This window comes from Cydia fagiglandana, chromosome 17, assembly GCF_963556715.1.
Source record: "Cydia fagiglandana chromosome 17, ilCydFagi1.1, whole genome shotgun sequence".
Lineage (NCBI taxonomy): Eukaryota > Metazoa > Arthropoda > Insecta > Lepidoptera > Tortricidae > Cydia > Cydia fagiglandana.
The window spans coordinates 1,644,786-1,663,081 of NC_085948.1; the positions used below are offsets into that span (position 1 = coordinate 1,644,786).

Here is an 18,296-nt window from a genome sequence, read left to right on the forward strand (position 1 = left end):
AATGATAGGAAAAAGTTATGAAAGGAGTGGCAACTAAAGCGAGAATAATATTTCCTGAAAGTTATAACTACCAATATTTAGCGGAATAGCCGAAATGTTTCCCGACTAACCTTTGACCTTTGATGGTTTCGTAAGAGTGATCCACGTGGGTAAGGAAGTTTAACCAAAATAGGATCAGAACAGTTTTTGTGGCAGGAAGTGCCGTGCTGCGATTGGACTTTACAGTCACAGGAAAAGGTGTGCCGCCTGGAGGAACATGGCGTGCCTGAGACCGTGATTGCAGACAATGGAACGCAATTCACGGGATCAGAGTTTACGAACGAACGGGGCTCCCATACAACAAACGTGATTTTTGACCAAAGTTAAGCAACGTCGGGCGGGGTCAGTACTTGGATGGGTGACCGTATTTTTTTTGCCGTTTTTTGCATTATGGTACGGAACCCTTCGTGCGCGAGTCCGACTCGCACTTGCCCGGTTTTTTTATATATAATGACGAAATTACCTAGCACTTACGCCGCCGGCGCCGCTTTAATACGTTCCTGTTACCGACTTGGTCGACATCCGCATCATGCGGATGCTCCGCATCAATTTTATGCGGATGCGGATGCAGATGTTGAAAATAATGCGGATGTTCCGCGGATGCGGATGCGAATATCCGCAACATCCCTGGTATTGATGTAGATATAAAGAAATCAAGAGAATAATTTCCCGTTCAACTTTTCTGAAACAAAAGCTACTGTCGAAAATAAATGGTTTCAGCTTACCCGCCCTTAATTCAGCCTCCACAGATAACTATTCTAATTAAGCGGAAGAAAAAAAGAAACGGTAATACACCTTAAGTTCAAAACAAAGCCATACGACTTTGAATCTTAACACAAGTATCATATTTTGATTTAATTTCATTTCTTTCTCATTTCAATTAATTTATTTATCTCTATAACATGTGTAACAAAATGACATTGTATAGCATATAGAGCATAATACTAACAATAGTTTATAAGTCATAGTCGTAAGTACTAACAAAAATGATCTCAGTTGGTAATAAATGATAATTAAAAAATTAAAAAAATTAGGTTAAAAATGAGGATTTTTTAAGGGGATGTTTGCAGCTTGATGGCCGCTGGAGGCTAAAGCCGGCCGCCCCCATGCATCGAGCATAGAAAAATTAATTTTTCCGGTCATAAAGTAGCTAAGCAATATCGAGGATTGAAGGCAGGGTTTACGAGGGTTTCGATTAGGAAAATCATTAAAAAGAGCACTTACTTCCTTACTTCTAGCCGGCTCTTGAGTTCGCGCGGTATAATGTAACTATAAATGCTGGTATAATTATAGCAATGGAATGTACCTATATTTTTTCATTTAAACCATAGTGGTGGTGATGCTGGACAACACAGATCTGGAACTGGTTTTATGGTAAGGAAAAACTTGGTCGGCAACGTGATTCGATTTGACGCAGTGTCCGATAGAATATGCGTCATCCGTATTAAAAGCAAATTTTGTAATATTTCAATTGTAAACGCGTATGCCCCTACGGAAGTATCCGAGGACGAAACGAAAGATGCTTTCTACGACCACCTGGAATCCGTCTATCATCAACTACCAAGCTTCGATGTCAAAATACTAGTAGGTGATTTCAATGCCAAAGTTGGACGTGAGGAAGCGTTTGTGCCTACGATAGGGAAGCATAGCAAACATGAAAATTCGAACAATAATGGTGTAAGACTCATAAGTTTTGCATCATCAAAAGCAATGGTCATCAAGAGCACTATGTTTCCTCACAAAGATATATACAAAGGTACCTGGAAGTCACCCGACGGTCACACAGTTAACCAGATTGACCATGTTGTTATCGATGCTAGACACAAGAACACCATACAAGATGTAAGAACCTTTAGAGGAGCAGACTGTGACAGCGACCACTATTTAGTAGGTATTAAAATAAAGGCAAAGATTAATGTAGAAAGTAAACAATGCACCCAAGGCAGTAATAATATCAATATTGAAAATTTAATGGAACCCAACATAAAAGAAAAGTTCCAATTGGAACTAAGCAACAGATTCAAAGGACTGACAATAGACGCCGATATAGATAAAAACTGGGAAGTCATGAAAAACACAGTTAAAGAAGTTGGACTGAGAATACTTGGGAGAAAGGCAAAGAGCAGACGGAAGAAGTGGTGGAATGAGGAGTGTAAGAGAGTAACAGAAGAGAGGCGACATTACAAACTACTGGCCGAACAGGATAGCCAATGGAAAATAAACCATGAACAGCTACAGAAAGAGGTGAAACGGGTCATCAAAAGAGAGAAAAGACAACATCTTGATAACTTGGTCAGAGGTATGGAAGCTTTCATGAAAGCACAAGAGTCCCGAAAATTCTTCCAAGAGGTGAGATCTTTCAGGAAGGGCTACCAACCCTCTACACAGATGCTGATTGATGACAGTGGGAACCTAGTAACATCACGTGAGGAAATTGAAGGTATGTGGCGGGATTACTTCGAACGTCTGCTAAATTGTCCTCCTATAGAAGAGCAAGCCTCGTTAGCAACAGACGACAATGACCTGCATGTAGAACCTCCTTCGTTCGAAGAGGTACACAGCGCTATCATTAGGCTAAAAAACAACAAAGCTCCAGGCATTGATGCGTTGCCTTCCGAGGTGTGGAAGTATGGCGGAGGGGCTGCCCAATCCAAGCTATATGAGCTAATTCTCAGAATCTGGGAGCTGGAACGACAGCCCCAGGAATGGAATACAGGTGTCATCTGCCCCGTGCACAAAAAAGGCTGTAGAAAGAAGTGCTCAAATTACCGAGGGATTGCTCTGCTTCCCACGGCGTACAAGGTTTTGTCGTATGTGCTATTAGAAAGGTTAGAACCGTACGCGGAAAGAATCCTAAGCGATTTTCAGTGTGGGTTCCGCAAGAACCGTAGCACAATCGACCAGATCTTCCTCCTCAAACAAATCATGGAGAAAAAATGGGAGTACGCTCAGAGCATCCATTCGTTATTTGTGGATTTCACAAAAGCATACAGCATTGACCGAGGCGCCCTGTATTCCATTTTGAGAAAGTTCCATATTCCCAAGAAACTTGTAGATGTGATCCAAGTAGCCACTAGTAAAAGCCAAATGCGCGTAAGAGTTGGTAACGAGCTGACGGCGGCTTTCACGGTGAGTACCGGTCTGAAGCAAGGCGATGCCCTGTCCCCTATGCTTTTCAATTTGGTTCTGGAACATGTTGTCCGAAAACTACTCACGCTTGACATTGGAGTCGAACTGAATGGAAGGCATAGACTGATAGGGTACGCGGATGATCTAGCTTTGCTAGGGGAAAGCCGTGAAGAGGTAGAAATATCGGCAAGTATCTTGGAACAAGAAGCAGCAAAAGTGGGTCTCAGAATCAACCATGATAAATCGGAATACCTCCACATGAAGCGGTACAGGGACAGTCGCACCCAAAGACAGAACCTACTTGTGGGTAAAAACACTTACAAAGGAGTGTCCAAGTTTAAATACCTTGGGTGCTCTGTCACGGATACATACACAAGGGAGGACGAAATCAACATCCGAACTCATAACGCCTTACGCTGCAGTGCTGCGCTCCATAAGGTTTTGGTGTCTAAGCTTCTTAGTAGACGTACTAAGCTACGGATCTACAAGACCGTGATCCGCCCCATTCTGATGTATGGGTGTGAGGCTTGGACACTAACACTCAAGGAGGAGAACAGCCTTTTAGTCACAGAACGTAAGGTGTTAAGGAAGATTCTGGGACCCGTCAAAAGAGACGATGGCAGTTGGAGGATCCAAAAGAATGCCGAAATAGAACACCTGATAGCCGAGCCGAACATAATAGGTGAGACCAAAGCGCATCGTCTCCGCTGGCTTGGCCATCTCGAAAGGATGGGTGAAGATCGGGCAGCCAAAAGGGCCTACCTGGGTCGACCAACTGGGCGCCGTCCTGTTGGTCGTCCTAAATACCGTTGGGCAGGTAGAGTGGAGGCAGATCTCCGTGAGCTCGGCGTCGGCGAAAGCTGGCGGGATACCGCTCTGGACCGATCAAAGTGGCGTGCTCTTGTGTTGGAGGCCAAGACTCATTTTGGGTCACCGCGCCAACAAAGTAAGTAAGTATATGAAAAACCTGTTATGAAATGAAAATTGGGCTTATATTTAGCGTTGCCTCTGCATTATTGTGTACTATAGGTACTTTATACATGTATGATGAATTATACATCTTCTTCTTCTTTATTTGCCATGCCCTAACAACTGACGTCGGCGACCACCTTTGCCATCTGTCTCCTGCTCTTAGCCATTCTTGCCAGCGTGGCTGCGTTATCCATGTTCGTCCATTTTTTTTATAAAATATGAATTATACATATTATATGATATATCTGTACGTGTACGTGTGTAAGTCTGAGAAGCAACACTGTGTCGTCGTCACAAGCCGATCCTCTTAAGGTACCTAATTACCTTACTATAATACCTATTAAGAACAAAGGAAATGCACCTGAACGTTTATGTTTATTTTTTATTCAACTGCATGTTTAAGTACAAACAAATCTAATTAACTACCTACATAAACATGGCGTTTCGACAGCAAGTAAACCTAATTTTAAATAGTATAGTAGGACACCAAATCAGATCCGTAAAAGCTAAAAATTTAAGAGAAAACGAACGAAGTTCCGCCATAGGTTATTGCACTGAGTACCTAAAATGTTTAATTCGCTAGCCCTTATTCAGTCACAAGTAGGTTATTATAAACACTATTCAGAATATCTTTCTGCTCATCAACTTCCAGATCTTCACTTTGACAGTTGAATACCTTATTAAAGTTCCTTATAAACAGAGGAGTAATCTTGTCTACTGAGCAAGGTACTCCAGTTTCTTCAGTCAAAGAAGTGACTCCTTTGTCCTTAATGCCGCAAGGGTCGATATGTTTGAACCAGGACAAGTCATTGTCGCAGTTGACTGAGGTGCCGTGATAGGTGATATACCGGGTAGCATGCACGCCTATCGCCGCTACTTTATTATCGCCGATCCACACGCCGGTGTGCGGAGATCTTTCGCCCTTCAGTCCTAACTCCGAGCACATGTTTATGACTGTCTGCTCCAAACTGTTTACGTAACACTTGACATTAAGCTTGAAGCGTTTTAAATTGATGATCGGGTATGCCACTAACTGGCCTGGTCCATGGAAAGTGATCAGTCCACCTCTGTTCGTTTTTCTAAAGGCCGCTCCTAAGGCATTCAATCTCTGTACCTCTTCTTTTGGGGTGTCATCTCTGATTCCCACAGTGTAAACGGGTCTGTGTTCTAGCAGGAGAAGGGTGTCCCAGGTTCCTTGTCCGGTCGTGACACAGTGGAGTTGTTTGCGTACGACTGCCCTCTGAATCTTCAGGGCTGTGTCGTAGCTCATGAGGCCCAGCTGCCAGATTTTCAGCATTCTGCTGTAAAGAATAAAAATAAAACTCCTAATCGATACTTGGCAGCGGACACTTGTTTTGTGTTACTGTAAATTTTGATTTATTTGTCTATTTCATTGTCTGTATCACTTTAGATTAAAAAATAAGTTAAAGCCAATATACAATACAATACAATACTCTTTATTGCACACCTCACATACACGTAGTTTACAATAAATGGACAATAACATAAACAAAGACAGTAGAGGTAACAACAGGCGGTCTTATCGCTTATATAATGATTTTTCATCAAATAAGTAGTTGTTATATAAATATAAAATGACATAGATTTTCGACAGAAAAGTGGACTGATCAGAGAACACTTGGAATGAAGCTAATAGGTTAATTCTTGATGAACAAAACCCGATAATTCAGAGCTACGTGATTTTTCTGGCTTGAATCCTATGATGCTCATAACTGCAATTCTCCTGGTTTGCTTTATTTAATTTCTTCTCCAGAAAATCTAAAAATCTAGGACATTTTGCATAAACTCTCTAGAAAATCTAAAAATCTCTTAGGAGGTTTTGCATGGTAGTCGAGGAAAACTGAGGCTCATATTATTTGGTGTTGTTTTAATATGGACCTTGTAGGATTTGCACAAGACGCACATTACAGCTGCCCAAAATCATTGAACAATGTTGTCTCCGAAGTTTCGTCGCCAGAATTAATATGTAACTGGCGCAGCTCCGCGTATGAATACATCTGGTATCCTATCATCAATTGTTCGAGCCCAGTAGCTTCGGAACACACGGTCGAAGCTTGGCAGTGTTGCTCGAATTCGAAACAGATTGAATTTATCAGTTGCAGTATATGTTTTTGTGCAGTCGACGTTAGGCGTATTGTAATTGGACTAATTGGCATAGATAGATATATGTTTTTACTTTTTACGAAAATAAACACCTAAAACTAAGCTGATGAATAGTCGCCTTGAGTTTCAAAACCAACTTCCAGGAAGGTTTTTCGGTATAACGCCCCGACGTCGGAAACTCAGCGTCTCTCTCAAAGCGGTCATCCATGCAGAAAGTGATTAGCTATGTCAACCTCGTTTTAATACTGGAGTCAGTTATGTAACGCTGCCATACATGACCCAAAAATTTTTTATTAAGCTATGAGCTTCGTCACATCTGATATTTGAGTAATTCTAAGCATTTCTAGCCTTGGGATACAAAAACGGCCGCCACCCGTCATCTTTAAAAAAAATCTATTCTGATCCTGGTGGGTACTACGGCAAGTTTGGTATCATTTTCGTATAAACCAAAGACGTAGAATTCATTGCTGATATTTGTTTTTTTCAGTTTCATAGTAATTTTACAAGAAAAACGTAAAAAGGTGAAAAATTTGGTTGGAGATTTTTGCTACGCGGAGCCGAAACTACAAAAGATAGAAAGTTGAAATTTGCACACTAGATTACATTTATAAAGTGTACAAGAGATAAGAAGCGATTTTGAGAAATTCAACCCCTAAGGGGGTTAAAAAGGGGATGAAAGTTTGTATGGGGCTCAAGTTTTATTTTAAGCTAGGAATTTGAAACTTCGTAAAGCGATATATTATTAAAATACAAGAAAACTAATTTCAGCGTTTTTGAAAATTCATCCCCTAAGGTGGTGAAAAAGGGGTTGAAAGTTTGTATGGATATCAAAAAAATTTTCGAACTTGGGACTTGAATCTTTGTATTTGGGGATATTATTAAAAGACAGGAAAAGTAATTTCAGCGTTTTGTAAAATTCATCCCCTAACAGGGTTAAAAAGGGGTTGAAAGTTTGAATCCATTACAAATCCGAGTAGACACACATTTTTTATTGCCTCCCAGGCTTGAAATGCTTAGAATTACTCAAGGAACATATGTGATGAAGCTCATAGCTTAATAAAAAATTTTTGGGTCAACTTTATAACTGCTTCCGCTATAAGACGTAAACGCCACGCAAAGGTGAGTCACATAACAACATGTTATAAACGGGCGTAGAGACTAGAGAGAGCCGAAGTTAAATGGTCGATCACTCAAATAAAAAAGGTTAAGAGCGCATGCCAATTGATTCATAACATAAATGATAATCGCTTAGATATCTAGCCTGTGAGCGCTATTGTACGGAAAAAAAGTAAAGTACTTATAGCCTCTCTTGTATGTAGTAGTGGATTTTATAATATGACGTAAGGTTTGCAGACTCTCAGCTCAGATTATTTACATAGTAAAGAAGCATGACTAATCCTGACCACTTAAATATAAATTGTCATGAAGATTAAGCAAAAGTAGTTATCAATATCAATGTCAAATAATGTATTATTTCCGGTTTTGTTAACTGTACAAACCACGTTCAAATGGCTTCAACCCATTCACTGCCAAAGTGCCAACGTTTTCCCGCTTTGTAGAGGAAAGCGACTACGAAGTCTACGAACAGAGAACCCGCCGAGTTCCCGGCACACAATAATGCCTATGCGTTAAATGCCTTTTTACAAGCTTTTATTTAGATTCACCTGACCGTTGTCTGTCTGTCTGTCTGTGTGTAATCAAATCTTGCAAGTTAAATTTGATCCACTTCCCGGTTTCCGATTGAGCTGAAATTTTGCAAAGTGGATTGAGGTGGCCGTAGGAACTCTGTGATGAAAAAACGCAACCTAATTGTGTTAGGGGCTTTTAGAATTGTCTCGATGAGTATTAGTTGTCTGTCGTAAGAAAAGTACTTACAGTCAGCGATAAAAGCTTGTACCAAAAATGAAATTTTTGCCAAAAACTTATTTACTATAAAGGGTGTTTGGTACATCGTTTGCCAAATTAAAACGGCAGACAGGTTGAGTCATTTGCTATCTTCTCATGCCTAGATATCTTTAATTTGGCGCAAAAAAAAATTTTCACTTCTATGCCAGTTTTTCGTAAATTTCAATTTTTTACTTGCGTAGTAGTAAAAAAAAACCATGGCCAATTTTGTTTTTATAGGCATGAGAAGATAGCAAATGACTCAAACTATCTGCCGTTTTAATTTGGCAAACGATGTACCAAACAACCTGTATAACTATGTAATATTCCACACATCTTACAATCAAGTTGGTTAGGGTCATGTCTCCACCCGGGCCAGTGCGGGTCGATAGTTGGCAGCCCTAGGCACATGCTAAAGAGCCCGACAAATTGAGGCCATTCATTTCCACGGACCTCGCGAATAACTCACCACTAAGGGTATTTTTATTTACGAGGCACATAACTAACCTACTTATTTTATATTCCTATTCTATTTTTTAGGGTTCCGTACCCAAAGGGTAAAACGGGATCCTATTACTAAGACTTCGCTGTCCGTCCGTCCGTCCGTCCGTCTGTCACCAGGCTGTATCTCACGAACCGTGATAGTGATTTTTTTAATTTATTTCCGTTTTTTTTTGCATTATGGTACGGAACCCTTCGTGCGCGAGTCCGACTCGCCCTTGCCCGGTTTGTTTTATTGTTGACTGAGCTAATTAGCGAAACTAATCAGCTTAGGTAAACATGTTTTCGTATGTCCAGATGTTTTCCTCTGCAGGTCGTAACCGACATTAGAGAAGTTTTGTGAGCAGGTTTGGCAGTCAGATATAATTTTTCTGTAGATTAACGTCAACAAGTTTTAGGCAAAAATTTCATTTTTGGTACAAGCTTTTATCGCTGACTGTACTTTTCTTACGACAGACAACTAACATCGAGACAATTTTAAAAACCCCTAACACAATTAGGTTACGTTGTTTCATCACAGAGTTCCTATGGCCACCTCCTGTCTCCGTCATCAGATCAGCTCGATGGTACCATAATATTGCATTGTCAACCGATTTAAAATTCCGATGCAAAATTTCAGCTCAATCGGAAACCGGGAAGTGGATCAAATTTAACTTGCAAGATTTGATTACAGACAGACAGACAGACAACGGTCAGGTGAAAGTAAATAAAAGCTTGTAAAAAGAAGGTAATATTTTTCGAGTGTACAGATTGACGGATTTTGAAATTGTATTGGTATACCTAACTACCAAGGCCGCAAGGTTGGTGGTGATTCGAGAAAATATATTGCTATATGTATTTTACTATACTTACTATGCTACTTATAGCCTCAAATACATAACAAATAGCTTCTAGTTTCCCTTTCACGAAAATCCTTTCAAGACCGTCAAGAGTTATAACGAACACTTAAACTCCATCCACGCAAGACTGAAATTCACATATGAAATAGAATGTGACAGGTCCTTACCTTTTCTGGATGTCAAACTGATGGTGAGATCGGACGGCACCTTGGCACACTCTGTATACAGAAAACCTACGCATACCGACAGATACTTACAGGCATCCTCTCATCATCACCCAAGGCACCTACAGTCTGTGATCGCGTCCTTGGTGAACAGGGCACATGACTTATGTGACCCTGAGCACCTGGACGGTGAACTGGCCCATGTCCAAGCTGTACTGGAGAGGAATGGATACCGTGGGAGGATGAAACGCAAGCCGAAGAGAACGGAGAGACATCCAGAGGTCAACAGACAACCAGCGTTTCTACCATATGTGAAAGGAATAACGGACAAAATTGGAGCAGTACTTAAGAAATTCTCCATCAAGACTGTATACAAGCCGTTATTCAAAGTAGCAGATCTGTTGCGCAGTCCAAAAGATGTCATTCCGTACCAAAATCCGGGCGTATACAAAATAGACTGTAGCTGCGGAAGTGTGTACATTGGACAAACTAAACGGAGCGTGCAAGAGAGGGTGAAAGAGCACATAGCGGCAGTTAAAAATCGCCAATTACACAAATCCGCAATCGCCGAACATCTTCTTACATCTGGCACAAATCACTGGATTGAGTTGCATAGACCAAAAGTTGTCTCCACTGAACGCCATTATTATCCTCGAGTTGTGCGAGAAGCAATTGAAATCAAGAAACACCCCAGGAATTTTAATAGGGAGGATGGTTTCAACTTATCGCCAACTTGGGAACCAGTGATACAGAAGCTAAAGCCAAAGGATCTATCTTCGGACGGGTGCGTGGATATTGTGAGTGTTGCGTGTCGGACTAGTGACAATAATTAACATTATGTGTGGTGGGTGGTTTGAAAATGTGATGTCTACCCCAAACTTTTCCATACACTTTTCGTCGGGTAGATGCACAAATCTCTGTTTTGACATTTTGCTGGGACAATCAGTCAGCCGCGACCACGACCAGTGAAACCTGTGTCGAAACGTCGGTAAATAAAGGTAATTGAATATAATTCGCGTTAGACCCGTTTATAATGTGAGTTAATATGAATCCTTTCAAGGTTACCAACCTAATACCTAAATATGAAACCTCGAAACACGCTTTCAGAATACTCCTGCATATATAATATTGGGTACAGTAGTCATCAAAGACGTGTAAACACTTTTACACCTTTTAACCATTGAAATAAGGCGAAAAATGTATACATATTTTTGACGCGATCTCCTTTGAAGCTCGAAAATATCGACATAGAAACGCTCTTAAACGCCATTCGTTCCATAAAACAATTCTCAAATCCACAACTGGCAAATAATATTTAGAGGCAATTACTGGCGATACATTCCGTCTATTCCCCACAAAGGACTGAATTACATAAGCCTCTTGTACCCCCTTCTCCCTACGCGTATCGAGCGGCTGCTCTCTCTGTCTGGCAGTAACCTCTCGCTCCCACTGACGCACCGCCGACCAGCCACCCCTACGCTTCCCAAGCCTTCGCCTGGAGCTACCAGTATAAGCGAAACTTACTGACACGTAACGGCTGCGTATAGAAAAACACGCTTATATTGGTACCATAGCGAATGCTCGGTAAGTGGTGTGGATAGTTAGTGACGTCCCAAACAAGACCCATTCATCGCTGGCTTTAAATAGCGTCATTGTAACACCGCCGCAGGGTTACCAGCGATGTACTGCACTTTAGATGTGGCATTGATTGTGCCGCCATGGTGTAACTATTTAAGTGCCGTAAACTGGGGTTACTTTGAATACCGGAGAAACATTGATCATTGATTTGAGAAATAGTGAGTTGATTCTTGAACCCAAGTTCAAGAATTACGCTTACGTGATGAAAGCGATCTGAAACCAATTCCTTACAGTTTAAATATTGATGATAAATGTTTCCCCGTGATTTAAAATGTCCCCAGTTTACCTGTACACCCTGTAGTAAAATTTCTCTGGTTTGCATTAAGGTTGAATGGTCCAGACATCTTTTTGTATATTAAGATTTTCTAAAAAGTTACACAGTAATCATAGTATACAAATTAATATTAAATGGAACTTATGGAACATAGAAAATTGCGGTAAAAGGTTCTCACTCGGCTTGATGTCCTGAAGTGAGTCCTATAGTCTGTATCTTTAGGTATTTAAATAAAAGTAAACAAAATGTTAAGGAGCCATTTGAGGGTAGATGAAAATATTACACTATCAAATAATGTAGGTTAAAGTCAGGTCGTTCAGTGACAGATCCAAGCGGTTTTGTATTTGTTTGGTTAACCAATAAATGTTATAACCAGAGCTCGGATAGGGTGAGCTATTTGCCTTATAATTTGACATAAGACATGTCAAATTATAAGGCAAATAGCTCACCCTATCCGAGCTCTGGTTATAACTACCCAAAAATGTACAAATTATTTGTTTACTACTTTTATTTAAATACCTATAGATACAGAGTATAGGATACACTAATTGATGAGGATTGTGAAGACACCCATCTTTAAAATGAAAAACAAAAAACATGTCAAATGTCTTCCTTTTTGGCTGTGTAAACCATTTAGAAAAGCATGACAAATTTAATTAAAATATATTTTGTTTATTTATTCTATGGCGAGTTTGTTTTAGGTGTCCTAACAACTCTTAAAGAATGTCAATGGAGTGGTTTTTCAGTTTAATAAATTTTCAGATAATTTTGTTCATTTAAATTCTAATACCTTTGACCTTTAGTGTTCAACTATATTATTTCGGCCACATAATAGGCATAATCTGTAATTGCTGAGGTCGCCGCCATTGAAAACCGATGAGGAGGACTATATGTAGGTATTGTATACACCGTGTTTTTTTTTTTTCCGTTAATTTCAAGGGTGCATTCCTGAGCTTAAATCAAGTAACTTTCACAAAGACACCGATGTTCTAATTAAGTCCATTTCGGAGATAATCAATAATTTATTTTTTTCCTATAATGCCTCTACAAGCGTCTACACTTGCCCTAGAGCCGGTTTACATATTGATTAATGTTTAGAATGAGTTCATACATTTGCTACTAAACTTAAGTACAATCTCGGTCGACTGATGTATGAAATGACATTCATATGTCACAGATTTCAATTGTTTGGTTGAGTTAAATGTTATGCCCGTGTTACAACAATGCTATATGCTACATTTAATTACTTTTTAAACAAAAAAGAAATCCAAAAAAAAAACAAAAAAATATTTTTTTTCCAAATTTAACTATGCCATTTAGTTCTCTTAAACGTACTTAACCATACCCCGAAGTTAACGGAATTCAATAAAAACACGGTGTATAGGATATAGGTACCTATATATTATATGTACAGTCGACGTCAAAGATATCTTTACATTATTTCACCTTATTGCAAAGGAATAAGGTGCAAAAGTGTAAACATATATATGACGTCGACTGTACTAGGTACCTGTCATTTCATTTCATATTCAATAACTTGTAGTGGGAGGTTATGTTATTAATCAATTAATTCTATTATAAATAGATATACAGAATGGCTTATGAAGGGGTTAGTATTAATGATAGGATAGAGATAGTAAATTACCTAATATGTCTGTACTTCATGAAATCTTTTGCAGTGTTATATCAGACTTATCATATTATCCAGAGGATGTTACAAAATAGTCTATACAAAATGCATAAACACTGTAACTATCGGTACCTCTTAATTATTATTTTTTAAATGGTTTTGCTACACAATTATTATTTTGAGAGTGCTATCAGGGAAATTCTTATTAGAATCAAATAAACATATTTCAGCAAAACATTTGATGGTAAACAAATGACTGCGAAATATGATTGATCGCGAAGAGTATAATTATTAAAGATGCAAGGGTATAATAGCATTGCAGTAATGTTTAGGTACCTACATTAGCACATTACAAAAAGCAACATGACAGTAAGATCATGTAACACCTAGCACCTAATATAGTTTTAGCTTAGTAAACAAAACACGAAGTAACAGAGCGTCGAATATACTGTGGAGAGGAGGCGAGCCGCGTCGCCGGCCGCGATCAGATGTTCCACCACACGACCATTTCCACAGCCGCGCTAGCAAATTACACGTAAATACTGCGCATAATGCGCAAAACTACACGATACCCTCACACTAACCTCTCAATTAAACCATAAAACACGTACGCAAACCACAGTGGACACTATTGACAATAATCCGATCGTACCAAAAGCCATTTCGTCTATTTTGGCACTCCACATACACAATCGTAGAAAATGTAAGCTAGACTTACCCACTGTTTCCTGGGAAACGGTCTCGGCACGAATAGTCTGGATAACCACTTAAACAACGTTCTCACGACGTATAATGTAATAAAACTTCGATTATTCAATATTTTTAAAGAACTAAATTACAGCCATCCAAATGACGGCTTTTGACACTTGTGCACAAATGTTGCCATACTTTACTTAATGCATTATATACTTGGTCAAGCAGATCTTGTCAGTAGAAAAAGGCGGCAAATTTGAAAAATGTAGGCGCGACGGGTTATCATCTGATAGAAAATTTGAATTTCGCGCCTTTTTCTACTGACAAGATTTGCTTGACCGTCTATATTAGGAGGGCAACATCGTGAAAAAAAAACATTATATTACGGCTTTGTAGGCTATATATCATAAAATAAAAAATCCATCACATTAGAAATTTCAGTTCCTTAAATAAACTATTAAAATTATAAATAATTACATTATTATTAAGCCCGCTCTCTCGACTCCACACTCGCGTTCGCGGCTTCGCCCGCGATTCACGCGCATAGTCTGGAGGGGGCTTTAGTCAAATTTCGTGGAACGCGAAAAACATGCATGGAACTACGAACCGGATGTACACTATGGTTAGAAAAAAACTGATTTCATTCACTTCCGTTTCCATCTTTGAGATGTTTTTTAAAAATTGGAAAGCGCAAGCACGATGCGAGTAATTAACTGAATAAAACGCCTAGGCATCGTCCTGCCATTGGAGCATAAATTCAAGCTGTCATCAAATACCAATTCGCAATCATACGCCATCCATTCCATTCATTCATCATTCATTTCACCGAGATTTTACCCCGTCATTGCATTGTTCTATGCGCATCGGACGCCATTTTGATTAGACTTCGGTTTGACGGTGCGTGCAGCTCAGCGGTGGGATTTTACAGTGAAAATACGTGTTATTTTAGTCATATAGTTTCTAATTTTGTGCTTTTCTAAGTGTTGAACAGGTAAGTCGTAAAATTTATTGTTTTTTCGCCGTATTAAACTCTCGTCGCGGTACTGCGAACTATCTTTGCAATAGACGCCACTGACTCATTTCGTCAAATTATGTATGCGTTTCAGAACCTAAAATGCCGGGCGCCGGTACTTTCAAAATCTTCGTCGGGAATCTATCCGATAAAACCACGGACGCCGATCTCAGGCCGCTGTTCGAAAAGTTCGGTACGGTCGTAGAATGCGATATCGTCAGAAATTACGGTTTCGTGCATATGGAAAACGAGCAAACCGGGCGCGAAGCCATTCAGAACCTTAATGGCGAGCTAGTTCACGGACAGGCAATCAAAATAGAGGCGGCCAAGAGCCGCAAGGCCCCGACGACGCCGACCACTAAAATATTCGTTGGTAACTTGACGGACAAGACGCGCGCGCCCGAAGTTCGCGAGCTGTTTCAGAAGTACGGCGCGGTGGTGGAATGCGATATTGTGCGTAACTACGGGTTCGTGCACCTGGACGCGACGGGCGACGTGAACGAAGCCATCAAAGAGCTGAACGGCATGATGGTGGACGGGCAGCCGATGAAGGTGCAAATGTCGACGTCGCGCGTTCGCCAGCGGCCCGGCATGGGCGACCCCGAGCAGTGCTACCGCTGCGGCCGCGGCGGCCACTGGTCTAAGGAGTGCCCCAAGGCGATGGGGCCGGATCGCAACGGTTTCCGCGACCGCGCCTTCGGCCGCGACCCCTACCCGCCTCCGCCGCCACCGCCGTTCCTCCGCGATCGCATGATGGGAGGATTTGGGGTAACGCGCTCTCCTTCTCTTTGCCTTTCGAAACCGCCGGTAGCATTCGCCGCTCCGATGCATCATGTAGGCCGAGCGTGGACGTTCTTTCCGCACGCGGTACCTAATAGTCCGGGCTGACTACCTTTTCGGGCTCAATGATGCTATAATCTTTTATCGGAACACTACTAGGCCTCTCCGAACCTAAAATTATAAATGCTTTATATTCACATCAACTGCTCCGACATATTGTAACTTACACTTGTTTGCAGGATCCCTATGATGGCTACTACGACCGCTCCCGCTTCGACTCGCCGCGGGACCTGTTTGAGCGTCGCTACCCCGTGGGAGGGTCCCGTGACCTAGGGCTGGGCGCGTCCCGCGCGCGCGGTGACTTCGCGTCGCCGCCGCTGCGCCGCGAGCCGATGCCGCCGATGCCGAGCCTCCCGCCGATGCGCTCCAGCATGGGATCTATGAGGTCGTCGTATGATGATATGTTCAGCCGAAGGAGCCCCCCGCGAGGACCACAAATGTCCCGCGGGTGAGAATATTGTATCGTTTTTCATTTTAAATTTTTGGTCAAGTTGTAGAAATAGGTACATAATTTGTAGGAAGTCATGTTATATTAAATATCAGAAATAGTGTTTTGCCTTTGTTTATGGTGCTCCACTCCCACATTGGCTATAAATAAAAAAAAATAAGTATTTTCAAATTCCTCAGATCCATCATAGATTGTTGCTATACAGACAAGCATGATATTATTATAATGTGTTACTGCAGCTACAGCCAATGTGGAAGCACCATTAGAATGGCACAGTCCTAGTTTCAGTTCACTATTTATTAACAATTGTATTCTTTATGTTACAGGATGTACGAGGACTTTAGCCGTGACACATTTGATGACAGAAGGTAATAATAATAATAGCTCCCTTTTGGAACACTTGACAGTCACTTGTTTCTCCATCATTCACATCCTTCAATTTTTATAGGAAATAAATAGATTCAACCGAGTTCTGAATAGACATCTCATCTAGCAGCTGCTGGCTAGATAATCAATAGATAGAACCTCAACTAGTAGACATACCTACTGGTCACACTGACACAAACAGATCTTGCTCTATATTCTAATTTCTTTATTTTTTTCAGGCCTGGAATGCGTGGACCATCTCCGTCAAGAAGATACGCGCCCTACTAAGAACCCCCATAAATTAAGACGTGTCCACTCCGTCGTAAAGGAATTTGACTGTCCAGCAGAAGGATTTTATAGACTTATAATTATGGTTAAGTAAGAGTGAATGACGAAGCTATTTGCATAGCTGTGACTGAACGAATGTGTTAATGCTAGGAATTGTGACGGTATGTACATAAAGCGGAATAAATATAAATTTAAGTACATTTTTGAGTTTAATTTTAATTTATATTATGTATACAAATACTAATATGAACCTAAAGTACAAGTTTCATTCATACTAAAAATAATACAAGGTCTAGGAATATAAATTTGTGCTATTTTGCCTTAACAATTTGCTACTTTCATTTCTTGATTGGCTAATTATTAATTAAGTTTTAATATAATTAACTATCAATTAATTACTGCGCAAGAAGGCATTCAAGCTATCGCCACATTAGGGTGCAATGTAATTAAAGTTAAAGGCTTTCTCATTGACTGGGTTGTCTGGCTCATTAACAACCATAACCGATAGCTAAGTGAAACAGTCAATTATTTTTTTGAGTAGATAAATCACCCAAAAAAGATGGCACAGCCAGTGGGAAGACACTCCTGACTTCGGTCGAACTCGGTTCCGTTCGGCTAAGCATTGCTCCGAAGTCCGAGCAAATGGGTTTGTAGGAAGCATGAATCTAGTTTGGTAGGAAGTGTCCTTTCTGTACGATAGTACTATTATTTTCACCACACCAGCTCGGAAAGGCTTACGCTACGTCTTACGTAGGCGAACAACGCGCGAACGCGGCGCGGCGAAAGCGGCCGCCACCGCGCCGCGCCGCCTGACATTCGCGTGCAAATCGCGCCGCACCGCGTTCGCAACGAGATCGCTTACGTAGGACACTTCTATGGGCATCAAAGGATTGATTTCGCCGCGCCGCGCCGCGCCGCGTTCGCGCGTTGTTCGCCTACGTAAGACGTAGCGTTACTTTGCACTTCAAAAACGGATAGCAAAGTTGCATTTTATTCACATGTGAAGCAAAGTAATCAAATGCAAATTTTCAGTTAATTTCTTATGTTTGCTGGTAGAATTGTCTTTCAAAAGATAATTATAGATGATAAATATTTAATAACATTCATTTGGATTTGATTTTGTTTGATATTTTACATTTAATATTTGCTTCCGGTTGGTGTGGTGAAAAATTTTGTGTTTCACGCGGGGGCAAATTTTGTTTAACCCTCGCAACGCTCAAGATTCCATTTTTCGAACCACTCGCTACGCTCGTGGTTCAATTTTGGAATCTTTCGCTTGCTCGGGTATCAATATTAGCACGAGCGGTTAAACAACAACTTTGCCCCTTGTAAAACAAATAACTATTATTTCTTCTGTGGCACAGCACATTGATCTTATGAAAAAATGTCTTGCAGCTGTTGGCGTCGCGTCGCCGGGTGACACATGCGCCCTCTAGCTTACGGAATGAATAAATG

The 18,296-nt window shown here is 40.7% G+C and overlaps 2 protein-coding genes across 12 annotated transcripts in view; one reads left to right on the forward strand and one right to left on the reverse strand.

Moving 5' to 3' along the window:
- LOC134672790 (stress-activated protein kinase JNK) overlaps positions 1 to 14,076 on the reverse strand; it is a 211,597-nt gene extending 197,521 nt beyond the window's left edge. For all 3 annotated transcript variants that reach the window (XM_063530748.1, XM_063530745.1, XM_063530746.1), the window contains exon 1: positions 13,913 to 14,076. The gene's annotated coding sequence lies outside the window, so the exon portion shown is untranslated. The remainder of the gene's footprint in view (positions 1 to 13,912) is intronic.
- A 638-nt stretch (positions 14,077 to 14,714) lies between these two features.
- Positions 14,715 to 18,296, forward strand: part of LOC134672789 (RNA-binding protein lark) — a 529,293-nt gene continuing 525,711 nt past the window's right edge. For 2 of the 9 annotated variants that reach the window (XM_063530737.1, XM_063530736.1), the window contains exons 1-5: positions 14,715 to 14,878; positions 14,994 to 15,667; positions 15,919 to 16,187; positions 16,514 to 16,555; positions 16,793 to 16,843. In XM_063530737.1, the coding sequence (XP_063386807.1) occupies positions 15,002 to 15,667; positions 15,919 to 16,187; positions 16,514 to 16,555; positions 16,793 to 16,841 (1,026 nt within the window). In that variant the 5' untranslated portion in view covers positions 14,715 to 14,878; positions 14,994 to 15,001 and the 3' untranslated portion in view covers positions 16,842 to 16,843. Of the gene's footprint in view, positions 14,879 to 14,993; positions 15,668 to 15,918; positions 16,188 to 16,513; positions 16,556 to 16,792; positions 17,042 to 18,296 lie in introns of those variants that run through there. The other 7 variants (XM_063530739.1, XM_063530740.1, XM_063530742.1 and 4 more) reach the window with 5 other exon arrangements.